General features: G+C 48.6%; 1 protein-coding gene across 1 annotated transcript in view; it reads right to left on the reverse strand.

The window, feature by feature from the left end:
- MARCHF10 (membrane associated ring-CH-type finger 10) overlaps positions 1 to 18215 on the reverse strand; it is a 72992-nt gene that overhangs the window by 7082 nt on the left and 47695 nt on the right. Inside the window, exons 6-9 of the mRNA XM_016128236.2 lie at positions 15542 to 16958; positions 13004 to 13170; positions 10529 to 10638; positions 2182 to 2295 (exon numbers count right to left, since the gene is read on the reverse strand). Of these exons, the coding sequence (XP_015983722.2) occupies positions 2182 to 2295; positions 10529 to 10638; positions 13004 to 13170; positions 15542 to 16958 (1808 nt within the window). The remainder of the gene's footprint in view (positions 1 to 2181; positions 2296 to 10528; positions 10639 to 13003; positions 13171 to 15541; positions 16959 to 18215) is intronic.

Consider the following 18215-nt stretch of genomic DNA (forward strand, 5'->3'; position numbering starts at 1 on the left):
GGAGGGCCGTCTCCTCACACAGGGCCTCTCTTTCGCTAAATGCTACCCACAGATTCTGAGTCCGTTCTACAAGGAAACACTGAGATTCAAATGCAAAAGTGTGAATTTGACAAAGGCCCTTGCTTTCTTACTACCGTCTGTGTACCTCTCGCCCAGTCGTTTGTGCCACTGACTGCTTGCCGGCGTCGTGGGTGAGGTCTGTCTCAGGGTTTCTGCAGTGGAAGCTGGGCTGAGGGAAGGGTGCGGCCCTGTCCTTTCTGCCTCCTTCCGCCCTGGTTCGCGGCTTGTCTCCTTCTCTAGGACAGTTTTACCAGCAGGTCCTCCAGAGGCAGTGCTTTGGAGCCTTGGTGTTCACCCACTGGGCTGTGCTGTCTGTTGCCTTCCCGTGCTCGCCTTGCTGTTTTGGAGGCTAACGTCCCTTGCATTAGCTCGCTGACACTGCGGCCATCTGTAACCTATATCAACCCCGGGTGCTTTGAAGTTCAATGCGCAATAAAAAGTTCATTAGAAAGATGTGGAAGCATGGAAATGAGGTTACAGAAATGTTAACAAAGGATCATTTCCTGCTCCTTGTACGATTATTTTCCTTTTTATTTTCTTTTTTAAATGTATTTCTCCGAGGAATTTATGTCACCATAAAAACTGCGGAAGAGTTAAAGGAAGGACAGGCCCAGGTCAAAAGGAGGGTGAGATTTCTGAGGAGATAGCTTGGCAAAGACCCAGCCTGTTTTCTTAATTGAGAGCTTTGGGTCAAGGGTGGGGGTGGGGGGAATCGAAGCCAGAAAAAAAAAAAAGAAGGGACAAATCCAGAATTCTTATGACTAATGGTTTGAACCAGGCGTTTTTAATAGGGACGCTTCCAAGTGGCTCACAAGAGCCTCTAGTCATGCGAGGTCTGTGGGGTGGATGGAAGCCGCCCTTGGAATCCCTGGCTTCCGACCTCTAGGCAGTGACTACGCTGGCAGATGCTTCTCATCCACGTGAGGTGGAGGAGGAGACAAAGAGATAGAGAAGAAAGTGAAGAGAAAGAGAGGTGCATGGGCTTGGGTGGGAGAGTGTCACTGAGACCACCCCGTGGCACCCCTGGTGGCTTGTTCACTGCTACATCGGTGTACTTTGCAGTCATGACCTGATATGAGCAGATGTCAAGTTCCAAGCCTCGAGGGGTGTTCTGGGAACCCAAGCGCTAAAAGTAAACCCGCTCTCTCCTGGGCCGGCCACAGAGAGGCATTTAACCGAGAGGGAAGTTTGGGGCTCAGGGTTCTGACTTGACAATGACCAAGACGCTTCAGAGGCTGGTCCGTCCCTCCATTCTGGTGGACTTGGCTAAGGCCAGGCTGCAGTTAGCAGCAGACCCAGGCTTCTCTCTCCACACCATCAAGCCTCCCAGCAGCGGTCCCCAACCTTTCTGGCACCAGGGACCTGTGCTGCTATGAGAATCTAATGCCTGATGATGTGAGGTGGAGCTGAGGCGGTGATGCTAGCGCCGGGAAGCGCCTGCAAATACAGGTGAAGCTTCATTCGCTCGCCTGCCACTCACCTCAGGCTGTGTGGCCCGGTTCCCAACAGGTCAAGAACGGGTACCAGTCTGCGGCCTGGGGGTTTGGGAACCCTTGTTCTAGAGGACCCTTGTTTCTCTTATTAAGGGAAGGGCAGACACAGACGTGTTCTTGCTAAATACATTGTCACTTCTCTAATGACAAATGGCGATACCATCAGCACCTTTATTTCTTGGCATACACTCTCACACACAGACGCTGGAATAATGTACTCTGGGATCCAAAGCAAAACAAACAGCTCTCCTATGGGAGAAGTCCCTGTTTTCCATGGGCCCTCCGTGCCTGGGCAGGGGGCATGCCTCCACATAATGCACACCCAGCCCTGGCAGGCTCGCTGGCCTCTCTTTTGGGGAGAAAATCTCTCTAGAGACTCACTCACCTATATGACCATTAATGACCATTGCATTACTACCCATGCTTAATAGTAAGCAATTATGTGATTATCACTTACTTTTCAGCTAGAGGGCCACTGTGTATACACTTAGCAGCCACTCTCAGTCCTAATAATGACAGTGCCATGTCCCACCAAGTGACCGCAAAGCTCTCAACAGATTTCACATCCAATAACACTGCAAGGTTTCTGGGCCCGCTGCCGGATGGTCCGGGTCAGAGCCAGACTTACCCTCTCTCTCACAGCCCGGTTGTAGTTGATTCTCATGAGTTCTGCAAACCTCTGCTCATAGAGGTGGAGCAGCAGCACCAGGTATAAGCCTGAATTCATCAGCTCATTTTGTGCCTAAATTTGGAAAAGAAAGTTCTTAAGTTCATCTATAAAGCATTCGTGATCTAAATCATGGGGTGAAGGGTGACAAGGACAACAAGTGACAAGAACTGGGACAAGAGCCCGAGAGCAGAGGGCAGAGCAGAGGTGACCTGGGCGTAGGCCGAGTGGCCACCCGGAAATTCTTTGCCGCATAGTGGAGGGTACCCCGGGAAAGCGCTGTGCTCCAGGCTCTATCCTACGCCGTGAACATTCGCCGAGAAGTGACACATTAAAGCCTAGGGCTGGGTGTTATGGGTAGCACAGGCAAAAGTCTCGGCACCCCACTGGGGCCGAACCATCTGATACGGGAGACAGAGCCGCACTCAAAAACAGCTCCAGTCCTGGCTAGGTACGTCAAGCGCTACGAAGGGCAGAAAGACAGTGGCTGCGTATGACACAGGGGAAGCCGCCTTTGATGATCCTTAAAGGATGGGAGGGACTTTGGTAGGTGGCCATGAGGGGTGTTAAAGGCCTTTCAGACAGGGACATGAAATGCCAGCAGCAGCACAGGGATGCATGTATTGGGCAAAACTCCCTTCGCACTGGTATGTCCGGAATATATGGAGAGGGTGTTTGTTTTGGATTAAAAAAAATAATTTGGCTGAGGAGATGATGAGGTGGGACCGTATGAGGTAGAAGTGGGGAGTCTGAATGCTGGGCTGTGGATAATACGCAGCTACTGGCCTCCAAGCAGAGATTACTTGCATTTTAGCGAGGCAAAGTTTTCTGTGGGACGATCTGGGACACAGATGCCGCGGGGGCATCTCCCTTTAAGAATGAACTCAGTAATGGTCGCACGTAAGGCCCCCTCCCAGACTGGTCTGTTACCATTTAAGCCCCAGAGTGTGTGCCTGGCAGGGGCCGCAGATGGCACTGCGAACCTCAGGGCCTTTGCTCGTGATCTTCCTTGTTTGCTCTGTTGGCTTGTTTTTGTGCGTCTGTTTTGAATGTCCCTCTCCCCGCTTTCTGCCAGGCCACATCCACAGCTTCTTTTACTGCTGTCACAACGTCACCCCCTTGCAGAAGGCTTCCTAACAATCATCCCAATCTTTCCTGTGCTCCCTGACTCTTACACATTCGCTTTTATTTTGCATACTACATCTTGCGCTTGTTAGTGTTTTTGCCTTCTCTTGGTGGGTGGGTTGTGTTTTATTTTCCCTCACTGGTGCTTAAACGCAGGGAGGTATGTGGGGAGGATCTGGTCGTCTGGCTGACCATGGCTCCTCTGTCCTCAGCTCCTTTGGAGGTCTGTGCTGCAAGGCCTCACCCCGTGGATGTTTCAATGACCTTCAATAAATTAGTGGCATTAGCGAGACTCCTCCCCTCCACCACTTTAATCCCCCATCTGTCCTCATGCCACATCCCTATGGGTGGAGACCTTGGGAATGAGCCAGCCTGTGCTCAGGAAGGCCTGGGGGCGGGGGGACCAAGATCCCCGGCAGAGGGCACGGCCCTTTACATCACCCTTGGGGAACATCCAACTGTGACAGTTTTCCCAGGATAACTGAAGCTTGGACATGACACACAGTGACCACCTCAGTGACTCTTCCTTCCTCCCGCAGCAGTCCAAGCCGCTTTATGGGCTCATGTCCCTGTTCCCATTCCATCACGGGCAGCTTAGGAAGCTGGCACGGAACACACGCAGTCCAGGACCTAACAGCTGCCAGAAAAGGCGCCCAATTGAGCAAGGATGGATGTGCTCTTCCTTCTGAATCAGGGCCAACTCTGCACGGTGGTGACCTCTAGCCCCAAGGTCACTGCTTGGAGCCCCACCCCCACCCCACTTCCCTACACACCCCTCTTTAAAGGCTCTCATCAATTGTCCTTAGCAGTTAACATCCTATTTTTAGCCTTTAGTTCTGTTTTCTGTGCCCTTCTGAGCTTGGCCTGGAGTAGGCAGAGAGGAAGTTGCTTGTTTTTACTTTTTTCTATTTTAACTGCCTCCTCCCACCTTCCCCATGGGTTGGTGCCTCCTTTATGGTCTGTTTCGTAAGCCACCTCCTCCGGGAAGCCCTCCTAACCTACCCTTTAGCTCTTCCACACAAACCAAGCCTCCTCCCGTTCGCTTTTCTCAGCCCTGGCTAACTCCTGTGAGCTGCCGACGGTTTTTTCTCCTGCACCCTCTTTGCCAGTAAGCCTTTTATGCTCGGAGACTCTCGGATATATAATGGCAAATCAATCAGCTAGAAAATGGCTTGGAACTATCAGGTTTGTCAAAGCATTCAGGGAAATCATTTACTTTTTATGACTCAATAAGGCCCAGAGGCATGCAGATGGGAAAATATCCGCTAATGTTTTCTGCAGATAATTTGAAAAGTCACTTCTAGCAGATTGTGTCTCTTCTCTGGCCTGTGGGAGGGAACCTGTCACGTGGCGTCATAAATCGCGCTGGCCGTGCTCCTTTATGTGGCCCTTTGCAGAGCTCGTGATGCTCGACAAAGGGGCTGGGCCCGCCAGTCAGAGCAGGCGCGACAGCCTCGATCCTTTATATTCCCAGCCACAAGTGGGAGGGATTAGTTATCAAAAAAAGAGTTCCATGGTGTTTGTTCGGCAAGGGCAAAGCGAGCTAGGTTTTGAGACGTTATTTATTGGGCTACTCCTGACTCGCCCCGGCCCAGCAGCATTGCATTTCGACGCCTGCATGCGGTGTAGGGAGGGGTGCAGAAGCATGCGAAGCAGTGGACCAGAGCTCTGGGGCGCTCGGCGCCCCTGCCAGATGTTTGTCTTTTCTTCTGCGCCACCCCCCGCCCCCCCCGGCCACCGCTCATTTTGTTAATATTCATTTTGACCAGGAGGTTTGGTACCGATGCATAGTCTCAATTAATCCGCTCAAAGAAGCAGGCAGCCTGGCAGAATGTTCTTTGATCGAGTCTTCAAATATGTTCAAGAGATGCTCCCAAGTGTGAGGGTGATTAGGGGACTGCGTGTGTCCAAGGACATCTGCCCGTTGTTGAGATGGAGCGAGGCCAGGCCTGCGCTTCAGAGCAATGGCAGCCAGAGCCCCGCTGAGCCCATCCTGTGCTGCGGGGCCAAGACCGCAAAGCACATCTCCATCACCCAGTGGGCGTGGGCCCTGGAATGGGCAGCCTGGGGCCGTTGAGCGCTATTGACTTTGAGCAAAGAGTCTTAATTGCATACGGCCAAAGTGACTCCGTTTATAAAAGGGGAGATGGCACCTCTGTTCTGCCTGTTTCCCCAAGGCATCACGGCGAGATGAGGAATACTAGTGGACGTGGTATTTCGCAAAACAAAAACGTCTTGTTATATTGTTGAGAGCTGAGGATCAAAGATAAAATTCAGGGCAAGGACCACACGTGCCCTGTTTGCTCCTGTGCTCCTGGTGCCTAGCCCAGTGCCTGGTACACAGTGTGTGCTCAATAAACACACGTACAGATTACAGAATGAGGAAAAAATGCATAATTTTGGACCAGACAGTAGCCCATTTAGCCCTGACCATAGTGGCTTCAACTTTTACATGCATCAGAATTATGGAGAGAACCCTTTAAAACACAGTTGCTGGGTACCACCTCCTCAATCTCCCCTAGTTTCTGGTTCAGTGAGTCTGGGGTGGGGCCCAAGAATGTGCATTTTTAACATGTTCCCAGGTGATGCCGTTGCTACTGGCCTGGGGACCACCCACTTTTGAGAGCCACTGCTCTAAACTAGGCTTGACACGTGTTGGCCAATGAGCTGAATCTGGCCTGCGGACCTGCCCTGTCTGGAAGGAAGGAGAAACGAACATCTTCAGTCGGAGAGAGTACTCTCCAATTTGCCACAATTGCCGCCACTCCCTATCGGTGACGCTCGGAAGATTCCGATCACCCGTTAACCTGCCTGGCCTCTACGGCATTTGAGCATACCATCTGTGATCTCAGCGCGGCTTAAACCCGTTTCCTCCTGGCCCCTTTTGGAGCCTGGAATGTCACATGGAACCCTACATGTCCTACCCAGGAGTTCTTCCTGCCGCTCAAAAACCGAGGCCCCCAGGCAGAATCAAGCATGAGCCTACTTCCAGGTGACGGCGGACACAGGCAACGTGGGCTTGCTTTGCAGGCGGCGCCACCAGAGGAAGGGCGGTGGGTGCACAAGGCCTGTTGGGCTTAGTTCTCAGGTGTCTTTGAATAAGAAGAGAAGGGGAGCTGAACTGCCACACTCCCTGACAGGCCTACGGGGGTGGGGCGGGGGGACCAGCAGGTGCCAGCATCCCAAAGTGCTTAGTCCAGGTCCCAGGCCCCACGGCTGCGTTCGCCTCTTGGGGCCTCTCTCCAGACAGCCTAGAGGAGTTTCTAATCTAGCCGCTCGAAGCTTGGTTACAAGTCTCAACTCTACAGACTCACTCCCTGTTTTCTTCCTAGTCTGAGACGTCGCTCCGTGGGGAGGCCTTCGCTGGTCCCGTGTTCTGGCTGGCCCTCCGGTTTCCCCCGTTAGGGGCGGTGGCTGTGTTGGTCGCGGGCGCCGTAGCATCTCCAGCTGTGTTTGCTGTACGGTAGGCACTCAGTAAGTGCTGTTAAAGTTCAACTTTTATGGTAGGCGTATTTTGCCACATGTAACAAAAATTAATACCTGGTCCCATTCCAGACCAGTTAAATCAGAATCTCTGGGGCATCATCATGTTAATAGGAGAGAGAAAAAAAAAAAAAAAAGACATGTGGCTAAATGTTAATATAATTAGGGGACATTTTCGTGTTTCTATGATTTTTATAATTAAAGAAAAGCAAAATGAAAATCTCGATTAGGAAAAATGCATAAGAAAATAGTTAGCTAGTTGAGGCCCAATGAGAGCCACACTGAGCTAAAGCCCGTTCTAGGCATCTTCCGGTTTGTCCCTTGCATTGTAGATGTCTGTATCTGGCACCGGCTACCCTGTCTCAGTGAAGGAGCCTGTTTTCCAGGAGTTCACAGTGCCGTGGGCTGGCTCGGAGGGCACAGAGGCCCAGACCGTGGGAGTCGGGTGTGGGGCTGGGCCATAGGAGAATAGGTGCCCATATGGACTCCAGGGCCAGGTCTAGGGGCCTCCCCAGGGAGCTTGGATTACGTCTTCCATATCTTTGTGTTAAAGAACAGGTACTTCGGTCTCGATCCAGGCAGAGTTCCCGAACTTGTCTAAGTCCTGCTTCCCTAGTGTCTCAAGTTGAACTCAGACGTTTAGCAAACAGACACCATTAGATTCACAACGGGCCATCGGAACCGTCAGAACTGCTGTAAAAGTGACACCTCACCCGCTTTCCGTCAGCAGATAAATAGCGCGCGTTGGTTCTTGGGACTGGCTCTCCCACCAGGGTGGGTCTGATAGTCTGGTCTCTGCCTGTGATTATAATGAAGGGCATTTTCGAAAGGCTTGGGCCTGTCGAGCTCTTGCTGCAACTAATTTCAACGCTTTTCTGCTTCCAAGCGGAGTAATTACCGTGCTGGATAGTTTCCGTTTTCCCCTCCATCCTCTTCCCGGCCTGCTCTGTGGCCTCAAGGCTGATCTCCGTGGATTGCACTAACTAGTCTCCCTTGTCCCCTGGCTTCCCATTGGGTTTGGCCAGAGGGGGGCGCTGGCAAGAGGCCCTGGCAGGAGACGGGAGGCAGGGAGGGGAGAGAGGCTGGGCAGTTATTGCCCTTGTTCCCTCTGCCGGGCAGTGGTGTGGCAGTGACTGCTTCCCTCTGCCGAAGGTCACAGGCTGTTGATGACTCTCTCCTACAGCCACAGCCCTCTTGATCTCGGCGACTGTCCCCTCTTGTCGCGGGCAGTCCCAGCTGCTTAGTCATTCCTTGTTGATTCCTTTCACTGCCCACAGTTTTTGCTCTTCATTTCGCTCTCATCGCTCACCCCTCGTGGGTGCGCCATCATCTTCTTCCTGCCCAGACGCTGGCTGACACGATTACTTCCACAGTTCTTTTGAGAATGTGCTCGTAGCCAGTTATCCCAGCTGGTAGGATTCAGTGAGGCCAAGAATATGGGTGTGAGCCCTGCGTGGGCCACTTGGCTGGCTTCGGGGATGGACTCTAGCCTGGTCCTGGTACACTTGGCTTTCTCCCTGGAGTGCCAAGGATGCCGGGCCTCTCTGTGGCTGTAATATGGCGGTTCTCACTGAGAGCCTGCTCAGCACAGGCACTGTATTAGGTGATGTACTCGGGACTTTTCCGACATCCCGCCCTGCGAGGTAGGAATTATCATCTCCCGCTTCTTACAGATGAGAGAACTGAGACCAGAGAGTTGATATAGTTTCCCCAAGGTCATCCAGCAACTTTGGGGAAGGGAACAGGCTTTTAGGTTCACATCTGAGTCAAAGCTGGTGTGCTTTTCGGAGGGCTGGGCTGCCTCTGGCTTCATAAGTGCAAATGTTTCAGTACAACTAGAAAAGTTTGCTGTTAGCAAGTCAAATTCTACAAACACCACCGATAAACTAACAGTATATGGTGGCGGCGGCAGCAGCTCGGCAGAGGGAGAATGATGTGGAAATGCTTGGGCCAAAAGGGGTATTTACTGGACGAGGCGTTCCCCTGGTGTTTGTCATGTCTGCAGACCATCCTGGCAGTATTCCAGGTGCCCAGCCTCGTCTGGACACGTCCTTCTCGGGAAGTCCGACAGGCTGTGCTTCCTGAAATAATCTGTTCTTCGAGATGACCACATGGAGCCTGCCCGCACCCCGGCTGGCACCCTGACCTCAGGCACGCAGGGGGCCTGGCTCCTTTCACCGTTTTAACTCCAGCATCCTCGGAGGCCGAGAATGTGAGTTGCTTCTGTTTCTCATCTCAGATCTCGGTGCTTGGGGCTCGTGAGGCAGTCAAGACCCTCCAAATGCATGGACTCAAAAGACTGAACTTATTTCTCAGGAAATTCTTTCTTCCTCCCGTCCATGTCCTGATGCCTGTGCTCTGCAATGCTGCTGTGGCATTATGTCTGTGACACCAAACTGACTAGTCATACTGTTCAAAGCCCCATTCTTATTAAGATTTCGTTCTTCGGTCTAGCGGCCTTAGGGTTTGTTTTTTTTTAAAGTAATTATAGAATCGCCCAGACTCATATGCACCATTTTGACTCAGCTGTACTATTTACAACAACAACAACAAAATAGATCTGGATAAAGGCTAACTATTTGAGAGCTGAAGTGACTTCTCCTCTGAAGGGTGACGTTTTAGTTGTTAACAATGATTTTATAGTTTTAAAATGACATGCTTTACAGTCGTGATTATTAATCACTTTTTTCCTCATCACACTGTGAGAGAGGTCAGTCTTAAATTATAATGGCGATGTGGGTTGTTTTCATTCGATAAATATTTATAGACTGCTTCTTATGTGCAAGGCACCTTCTAGATCGGCACCACCCAATGGAAATATGATGCGAGCCACACATGCAAGCCACACATGTAATTTGAAAATTCCAAGTAGCCACGTTAAAGAAGTAAAAAAAAGAAAAAACTGGGGAAGTTAATTTTAGCCATCTATTTCATTCGACCCAATATAGCCAAAATATTATCACGACATGTAATTAATATAAATTTATTGACGTGACACTTTACATTCTTTTGGGACTGAGGCTTTGCAATTTGGTGTGTGTTTAACGCATCCTGATTGGAAGTCGAGGCCTGTTCATTAGCCACATGTGGCTTGTGGCTTCCATATTGGGCAGTGAAATTCTAAATAGAGATTTTTTGCCTGAGAATTAGGCAATTAACTACTACCCTGGGCATAAGTCACCTTCCCACCTAAGGTTAACTAACTCCTTCACTGTATTAGAAACGCCATCCAGATACCCCAGGAAAGTGAATTCACTAGGTGTTAAAAAGCACACAGTAGGTGCTTACTGCTTGTTTATCACCCTTGAGTTAAGCAGTTCCTTATTACCCCAGAGTACTTGATCTATAAATTGGGGACCACTTCCTTCGAGACCCTGATTTTTTTTTTCTCTTGTCGCTACTAAAGTTAAATTACTTCAGCAAATTTGTGCTCAGAGCTCGCCTGGCTTTTCTTATTTCTGTGTGTCCAGTCAGCTACTGCAGCTTCCTACTCTTGTCCCTGACAGCAGCGGGCCCTCAACCCTGGGCGACCAAGACTTTCCAACCCTCCAGTGGTCCAATCTAGAAACAGACCTTCTCAAAGAAGTGAGCTACATGGACACTCCCAACTCAATGCCTCACATAGGCCCTTCTGCATTCCTTAGATCACCCCTAACCGACTGGAGCCTGTGGAGGCAGAGTGGGCGCGAGCATCTCTTACCCGCGACTGCTGGTGCTTCCTGTAGAACTCGGTCATGTTAAAATCATCCAGGTCGACCAGCAGGCCTTGTTTACACATCTCACAGGTCTTCACAGCGCCTAGATCCGCTCCTTTAATTAAAGAATTCTTTGTTACATATGACCCAGGGTCTTTGTGTGTTGACGCTTGGGTCTTTTTTTGTGTGTTGACAGTTTGAGAGCAAACTTGTGCGTTATGAATTCTGAGTTTCAGTGACCTTCTTTTTACAGTAAGCCATCTTCTGAAGAAAATGACCTTGAATCTGAAATCGGAAAAATTTTCCTTTGTAATCATTTTCATTGTTATGCAAGCTTCATGGAAGTAAAATTCCCACGACTTTTAAATTTTTAAATAACAAGGTCTTGCTTTCAGTTTAAATATAAACATACTGGTTCATAAAGTTGGATTTGCTACATGGAAGTGGAGAGTCTATAGCACAGGTGTTTGCAAAAAAAAAAAAAGTAAATACTGGGCCTCTGTTTTTGCTGTTTTTTTTTTTTTTTCTTACAGACCTAACACAGGTCCAAGCGAATAAATTAGTGAGGACCAAATTGATGGCAAAAGCTATCCTCAAGCTATGGCTTAAAAATCTGTCTTTAATCCCATGCAGGTGACTTCCCACCTGAGAAAGGTGAGGGAGCTGGGGGGCGTGGTGTGGGTACAAGCGCAGCAGTCTCTGGGGCCCACGCCTGAGCCCAGCTGCGTTTAGGAAAAGAAACACGAGAAGGCGTCCTCTGTGGCTGTGTGTGTGTGTTTAAATGTGAATTCTAGATCAGCATTTTTTTTTTCTCTCTGCTTATCTTAGTCCTAGTATAAAAATGGAAGATGCAGGCCTGCGGCTGTTCCGTCTGGGAAGAATTCTGCCACACGTTCGCCCCTCATGTAGTTGTTGCATTTTGGCTAATGACGCGCTGGTGTGTATTTTATGCATTAGAAAATAGAGGACGAATTAGTTACCTGCATGTATTTGGTAAAGACAGGGTTTGTGCAGTCTTAGAGGCCAGTTCTACTTTTCCCAACTGGGGATATAAAGATATAGTAAGAGAATTTCAAAGGACAAAGATGAACAGTAATCCCTTGTCTGCATTTTATTTGCTTGATTTTTTTTTTTAGATCATTGTTCTATAATGTTTTAGGTTGCTGAAGATCCCGTGCATCTTTCCATCTAACCCCACTCAACACACTCACAGTACCATTGACATTGACACACATTTAGCAGCACATTCATCGTGATTTCATGAGTGATTTTTTTTTCTGCACTAGATGTTTAATTGGCCCAAATTTCTAGTCGGATGAAATGTTGTATGCCAGAGTCGTAAGCTGCTGAAACCCACTGGTCTCTTTGCTCTCTGAAGGACCGAGTCCGCTGCATGCTGTGTGGAGATGCATGCAAGCAGCGTGGGCAGTGGGCCTACTTTCCCTATGCTCAGGAAGACGCACATATGGTCAAAGGGCCTCGGGGAGGAGACGGTTAATGTGATCATCCCCTGTGCTCATTCCTCTGATTAAATGGTGTTCTCTCAATGGCGAGGGGGCGCAGCCATACCCCATGGGGACAGGGTAAAGCTCATGGGTCTCACAGCCTGACTGGAAGGATGGCCACCTTCCAGGGAGGAGGGAAATAGGACCTGGCTATGGGGTGACAAGTTTCAGAGAGGTGTGCCTGAAAGACGTAGCGACTGTTTTCTAGCCCAGTCGTTCTTCGCATTAGTGTTCTATGCTTTTATTTTTATTTTTTGTTGTTGTTCAAGTTGCTCTCATTCCTAAAATCGTGTTTTAAAGAAACCTTCTGTTCTCTGTCAAGAAAACTACAGCTAACCTATTATGTGGCTGTATTTAGGTTACGACCTCCCCAGGGAGTTGAGAAGGGGCTTCACACCCAGCTATAAGGACTATTAAAGACAGACCTGACAAAACTAGTACATGGAAATATCTTTGTCCAATATGGTTCTAGAAAATTCGATCAGTGGTTCTTTCCTACCCTTACTGCAAAGAGGCAGCTTTGCTCAGTTTCTTCAGTGACACCCTCCCTCCCCCGGCAAATGAAAGGAAGCGGAACTGTTTTTTGCCGGGGCATCGACTAGCTGGCATGCTGGCCGCAGTGGTGCTTGCTGAGGTTCGACCTCTGACCCATTTCTAGTCCCCGCCCCGCCAGGAGGCGATCTCAGCATCTCCGCTCAGGCCTCAAGCAGGGGTAGAGTTCAATAGCGCATGGTCCAGGATTCTCCTCTCAGACTTGAACAAAGTTTCGTTTCCCTCCCATGATTTAAGGACAGCACTTAGCCCCGACCCCTTATCTGTCATATCTGTCGGCTGGGGCTGCAGCTGCAGGGCTGCAAATGAGGGCGCTGCTGCAGGCTCCTGGAGGCGAGGGAGGTGCCGTCCAGGCTGAGCCCCGCCCTGAGGCGCCTCCTATTGCATTGGTCATCAGTTGGCTGCTCTTCCTTCCCCTCCTACCTGATGTTATTTTCACTTTCAGCCACTTTTTCAGGCACTCTTGATGGACAAACTGCAGGCTTCCCACACAGCCGCAAGGCTCCAGGAGGGGGTTGGTTGGGGAACCCCCGGCTATCTGACAGATCCGACACATGTCTCCCTCCTCCTCGGAGTCTTCCTCCAGGAGGCTACATGGAAAGAAAACAAGCCCTTGTGAGCAGGAGTCGACACCTTTGCAATTTCCACAAATACCGGTTCTAAGGGTGTTAACATAACAGGAGAAGGGGAAGGGAGTAACCACCCCCCCCTCCCCTGCACACCTGCCCCAATGCCAGGGCTCCGGGCCCCCCCACTGCTTCCTGTGACCCTACTGATGATTCTTCCAGGTCTGGCTACTGAGGGTAGACGCACTAATTCTTGAATCAGGCTCCTCTGCAGATGCCGACATGGTGTGCAGGCGAGGAGAAGCGGCGCTGGTACCCTAAGTCTAGAGGCGTGGGAAAGGGCTGCCAAGGGGAACCGCAGAAGGAGCAGGACCCCCTCTCCCTGCTGTGGCCACTGTGAAGAAGCTGGCGATGTGGCATGTTGGCGAGCGCATGAGGTCTGTGGTCAGGGGAGCTGGGTTTGAGGCTCGCCTCTTTGGCTCGTGAGTTTGGTGACTCTGGACAAGCTTCCCAGGTCCCTGTTTCCTCATCCGTAAAGCCATGGCGACGATGATACTATTACTGCTACCTACTTCACAGGGTGATGGGCAGACTGGATGCGAGGCTGATGGTGAACCCGTTCTGTAAACTGTAAACAGCATCCAGTATTACGGGCAAAGCATTTGCACAGAGAGACCACTCGACAGATGTTGGTTGGGATGAATGGTGAACCAATGAACCTGGACACGAGCCCACCAATAACACAACACATGCCCACAGATTATGCCAACATTCCGAATCTGGGTTTGGTTTGGTTTGGTTTCTAATTCTCTAGAGTGTACGTATGTCATATATTTATTTGTAGATATTAACTAACCGAGGGAAAATTTTTGTTAAAGAGTGTAAGCGGCATTGAGAAATGGGCTTGAAAGTAAGACATATCATAAAATATAAGCCAATGTTCACTCACTATTGCCTTTATCTGCAAAGATAAAAGACTGGAAACAGTCTTTTAACAGTGCTTATCTCTGGATTATAAGGTTACAGATGATTTTTCTTTTTAAGTTTATATTTTTAATATTTCCTAAAATAAATATTTTTGAAATGAGAAAAGCATAAGATTAATTACAGAAAAAAGAGAGCATCAGATAAACAAAGTACACAAATAATAGCTATTTAATGCATTAATGGGCCTAGAAGTAGGTACATTTTTTAAAAGAATCATTTTTAGTCCAAAGGCAGCACTTTGGGACTGTGGACAGTCAGACTCCTGACAGGCGGGTCTGAAGCTGCATTTTTGGGTAGGGAAGAGTGGGCAGGATGGGGCCTTTGGGTCCTTAACCAGGGCTTGGTCTTCTGGTAGCCTGTTTAATATGAGGAAATAAAGATAGGGCTAGCTAGAAAGTTGCTTCATTTCTACAGTTGGATAGAAAGTATTTGGGAGTATGTGTGCATTCTATGTTCTATTTTTTTCTCCTTTTTTTTTATTCTTTGCATTTCTAATTCATTGCCATGGAATTTCCCCCACTTACAAATGAATATCCGTAGGATAAGTAATGGCCCAAGTGAGCCATAGTAACCTACACAAAGGGAGCTCCAATTCAAAGAATCGATTTCCAGATCTGTAAGCCAAGATCAGGGCATGGTAACGCCTATCGTAAATGAAATGGTAGAATTCTGACAAGATGTTTAATGATGGCTTTTAAAAGCATCAAATTTCGTAGTTGTGAAATATCCTAATATCACCTCATAAGAAATGAAAGATCAAAGAAAAGGGTAATGTAAAAAAAGATCTTATTCCTCTCTCTCATGCATAAGAAAGACAGAAAATGGAAGCAGTGGTTACCACAGCCCAGGCCTTTGGAGACCTGAGGTCATTATGGTAACCACTGGGGACCGGCCTTTTAGTCTGGAAGATTTAAATTCTTGAATGGTTGGTTGGATTTTCACTGAGTCCCATGAGGGAGAGCTGGTGAACTTCAAGTGCCAAATGGCTCATTCTCTGGGGACATAACAACCTTTTCATTGAAAACAACAACAACAATAATAGCAACAACAAAAACCTTGGTTCCTAATTGCCAGCAAGAAATGCCAGTCCTATGACGCGGTCAGAAAACCTTATATCTAGCAAACTTGCCTTTCTTAACGTTACGGTATTCACAGGAAAAACACTTTGGAGATACTGAAGAAACCGAGCTGGAATACCAAACTTTTCTTTACAGACACATGTATTTAAAGAGCAACAAAATAGATGATTTTTCTCAGTAGAAGAAGCAGTCATTAAAATGTCAAGCAAGGACCCACCCACGATTTAAAATTCTCACGACCCTCTAATGAAAGCACTGCTTATTTCAGAATTGGAAAAAAGCGAATAAATAATATATGCATTTACATAAAATTATGAAAAATTCCTCACCTTTCCTGCAATTTCTTGAGTTTCTCGGGGTCTGTCTTGATTTTAGTGGTTTCTTTTTCATCCACGAAACCAGAGATGGCTATTCTGTTCCCACCACCACTGTGATATGGGAACTCGGACACCGCAAAGAAAGTAAAAGGGATATTTTCTTGTAGGGACCCAGGGACATGCAAGTGGCCTTGTAAATTTGTTCTGGATGGAGAGGAGCTGGGAGACTCCTCCATGGACACGCTGCTTTGAGGATTTAGCAAGACGTCTTCTGTACGGAATGGATCCCCCTGAGATTGGCTCGTTAAAGTAATGGCTTCTGCCCTCCTCACGTCAAATTCCTGTGCACCGTTTACTGGGAGATAGCTGTGGTGTTCAGCACTGGCAAATGGATTTCTATTTCTAATGGGGGACAGTGGTCGACGAACATTAAACCTTGAGTTTCCGTCTAAATCTGAGCTGTGAACTAAAGTAGATGCCATCGACAAGTCCACTGGAATGTCGTCTCTTGGGTTGGAATGTACCGATGATTCAAGAGTGTTATAAGATGGGTTCATTGATGCTCTTGGAGCTGTCGGTCTACCAGAAAGAAAATAATCAAGAGAAGTGCTAGAATTGTTTAGATAGGTTTGCCAGTCTCTCTCATAAGCATGGGTCCCAGGCTTATCATCCACAGAAGTACAATCACTAAATACATTTTCAGCGTCAAGGTCATCATCCAGAATAGGTTCAGTTTTGGTGTCCCATGAACAAAAGGTCTTTTCCTCATTTTCGCTGTCACTGCTGTTGTTCTCTTTAGCAGAACCCCCATCAGGCAGTCTGTGGTCTTGGAACATCCTTTGCCCAACAGAGGGCTCCTTCGTCACTGGCCCCATCGCATGGCTTATCGGTGAGCCGTGACTGCACTCGCTTCTTAGAGAATCAGCTCTGCTCTTTTCAGGATGGTCTTCAAAGTTTTTATTTTTGGCCTGAGTGGCGGATGTCCCAAGAAGTCGACATCTCCTGTGGCTGGACGGAGAACTGGGTGGGTGCATACCCACCAACAAAAGTTCTTCCTCGATGTGGGTCTCCTCTTCGGTGTCATCGTTTTCCCCTTCACGGTTTAATGATAAAATGGAATAAAAATCTTCATCTCTGAACCTAAATGGCACCCTTTTTGACCCTTCCACAGTCGTGGTGGTGGTGAGTGGTGACCCCGCGGACTTGTTCATCACCTGAGGACTGTTGGTTCTCTGGAAGGCCTGGGATAGGGCTGGACGTGGCTCATTCTGCAAAAACCCACTCGGGTCTACCTTTTTGGCTCTCTCGGGGGTATTCTTGGTCATTGTCATGAGCTGCGAGGATGGGACTAAGTTTCTTCTCTCTCGCGTTGGCCTCTTCAGCTTAGTGTCACGGGCCCACGCGGGGCCTTCTTGTTGAACTACTGGATCTGCATGAGAAAAGACAAATTCATCATTCTACTGCAGGTGCTCAGGGATGAAAGTCCTCTTCACACCCAGCGTGAGAGTCCCTTAAGGCAACAAACAAATCTTAGAGAAGAAAATATGTGTGGTCAGAATGGCCAGAAGTACAAGGAAAGTGGCGTTGTTTTACTGTTTCTGAATCCTCCTCTGTACGCTGGGTGAGCTCAGGCTGGTTCTGGGGAATTGGGAGAGCTGACTCCTTTCTGCAGAAGCTTTGGGAAGGCTGTCCAGCCCCGGGTCAGTCAGGGCCGATTCTGGAAAGATCCTCCAAATGATGGTTTTTATTCCAGTATCTCCTGGAAAGAAAAACCAACACTCCAGGAATGACTTCTGCAAAAGCCCCAGCGCTTCCTCATCTGAAGTCATTCAACATAATTCACGAGGCCCCTGCTTCACACACCAGCTTTACGAAATCTTAAGAAAAGTACAGTTTACCTCGGCACATTGGGAGGAAACTCTAGAAACTGGTGCCCAGTAAAACTGATCATCTGTGATAACATCTACCTACTACTTGGTGCAAATAAAGACTGTAAGTCTCTCATGAAATCCTTGTCTCCTCTTTGTTGCTCGCCCCTAGTCAATTTGTAACCTCTGACTATAATATAATCTCCCCCACCCTGTGAGGATCTAAATCTAAAGTATGAGGAGATGCAGAGCGAGAGGAGAGAGGCAAAGCGCCCACGTGGGCAGGGATTTCTACTGGTGAACCACTACCCTGCATTATACCTTAAGAAACTCGCCGGACTTCCGATTTCCTTGTGAAAGTGAGAATCCATGTAATTCACCGCCACGTGTGTTGTTTACACTCTTGACGTGGCAAGGACACTGAAAGCACTTCCCTGATCCCACTTACCTTTGTTCCCGCCTGACATCCGCCTTCCTCGCACCCCTACAGGTTCGGAAAAGCCTGTATGATAACAGCTAAGGCAAGTGAAATGCAAATCCTCCAAGCATCTGGCTCAGCCAAGGCCAAGTCAATACTGACTCATTTTAATTGAGGCCTCCCAGGGGAGCAGCAGCTCAAGTCTCTAACGTCCTAATATTCCTCCTAATATTCCTTAAGCCTCTTACACTGTGAACTGCATGGGACACTCAGCGACTCAGTGTGAATCTTTACTCCTCGGCTCTTCTAGAATTTATTTACACTCTCCTACCGGGCCCTTCCTGGGTTTTATCAGCAATTCCAGGATGCTGTGAGCATCTGGCTATGTATGTATAGGAGT

Source organism: Rousettus aegyptiacus, unplaced genomic scaffold (genome assembly GCF_014176215.1).
Source record: "Rousettus aegyptiacus isolate mRouAeg1 unplaced genomic scaffold, mRouAeg1.p scaffold_m13_p_6, whole genome shotgun sequence".
NCBI lineage: Eukaryota > Metazoa > Chordata > Mammalia > Chiroptera > Pteropodidae > Rousettus > Rousettus aegyptiacus.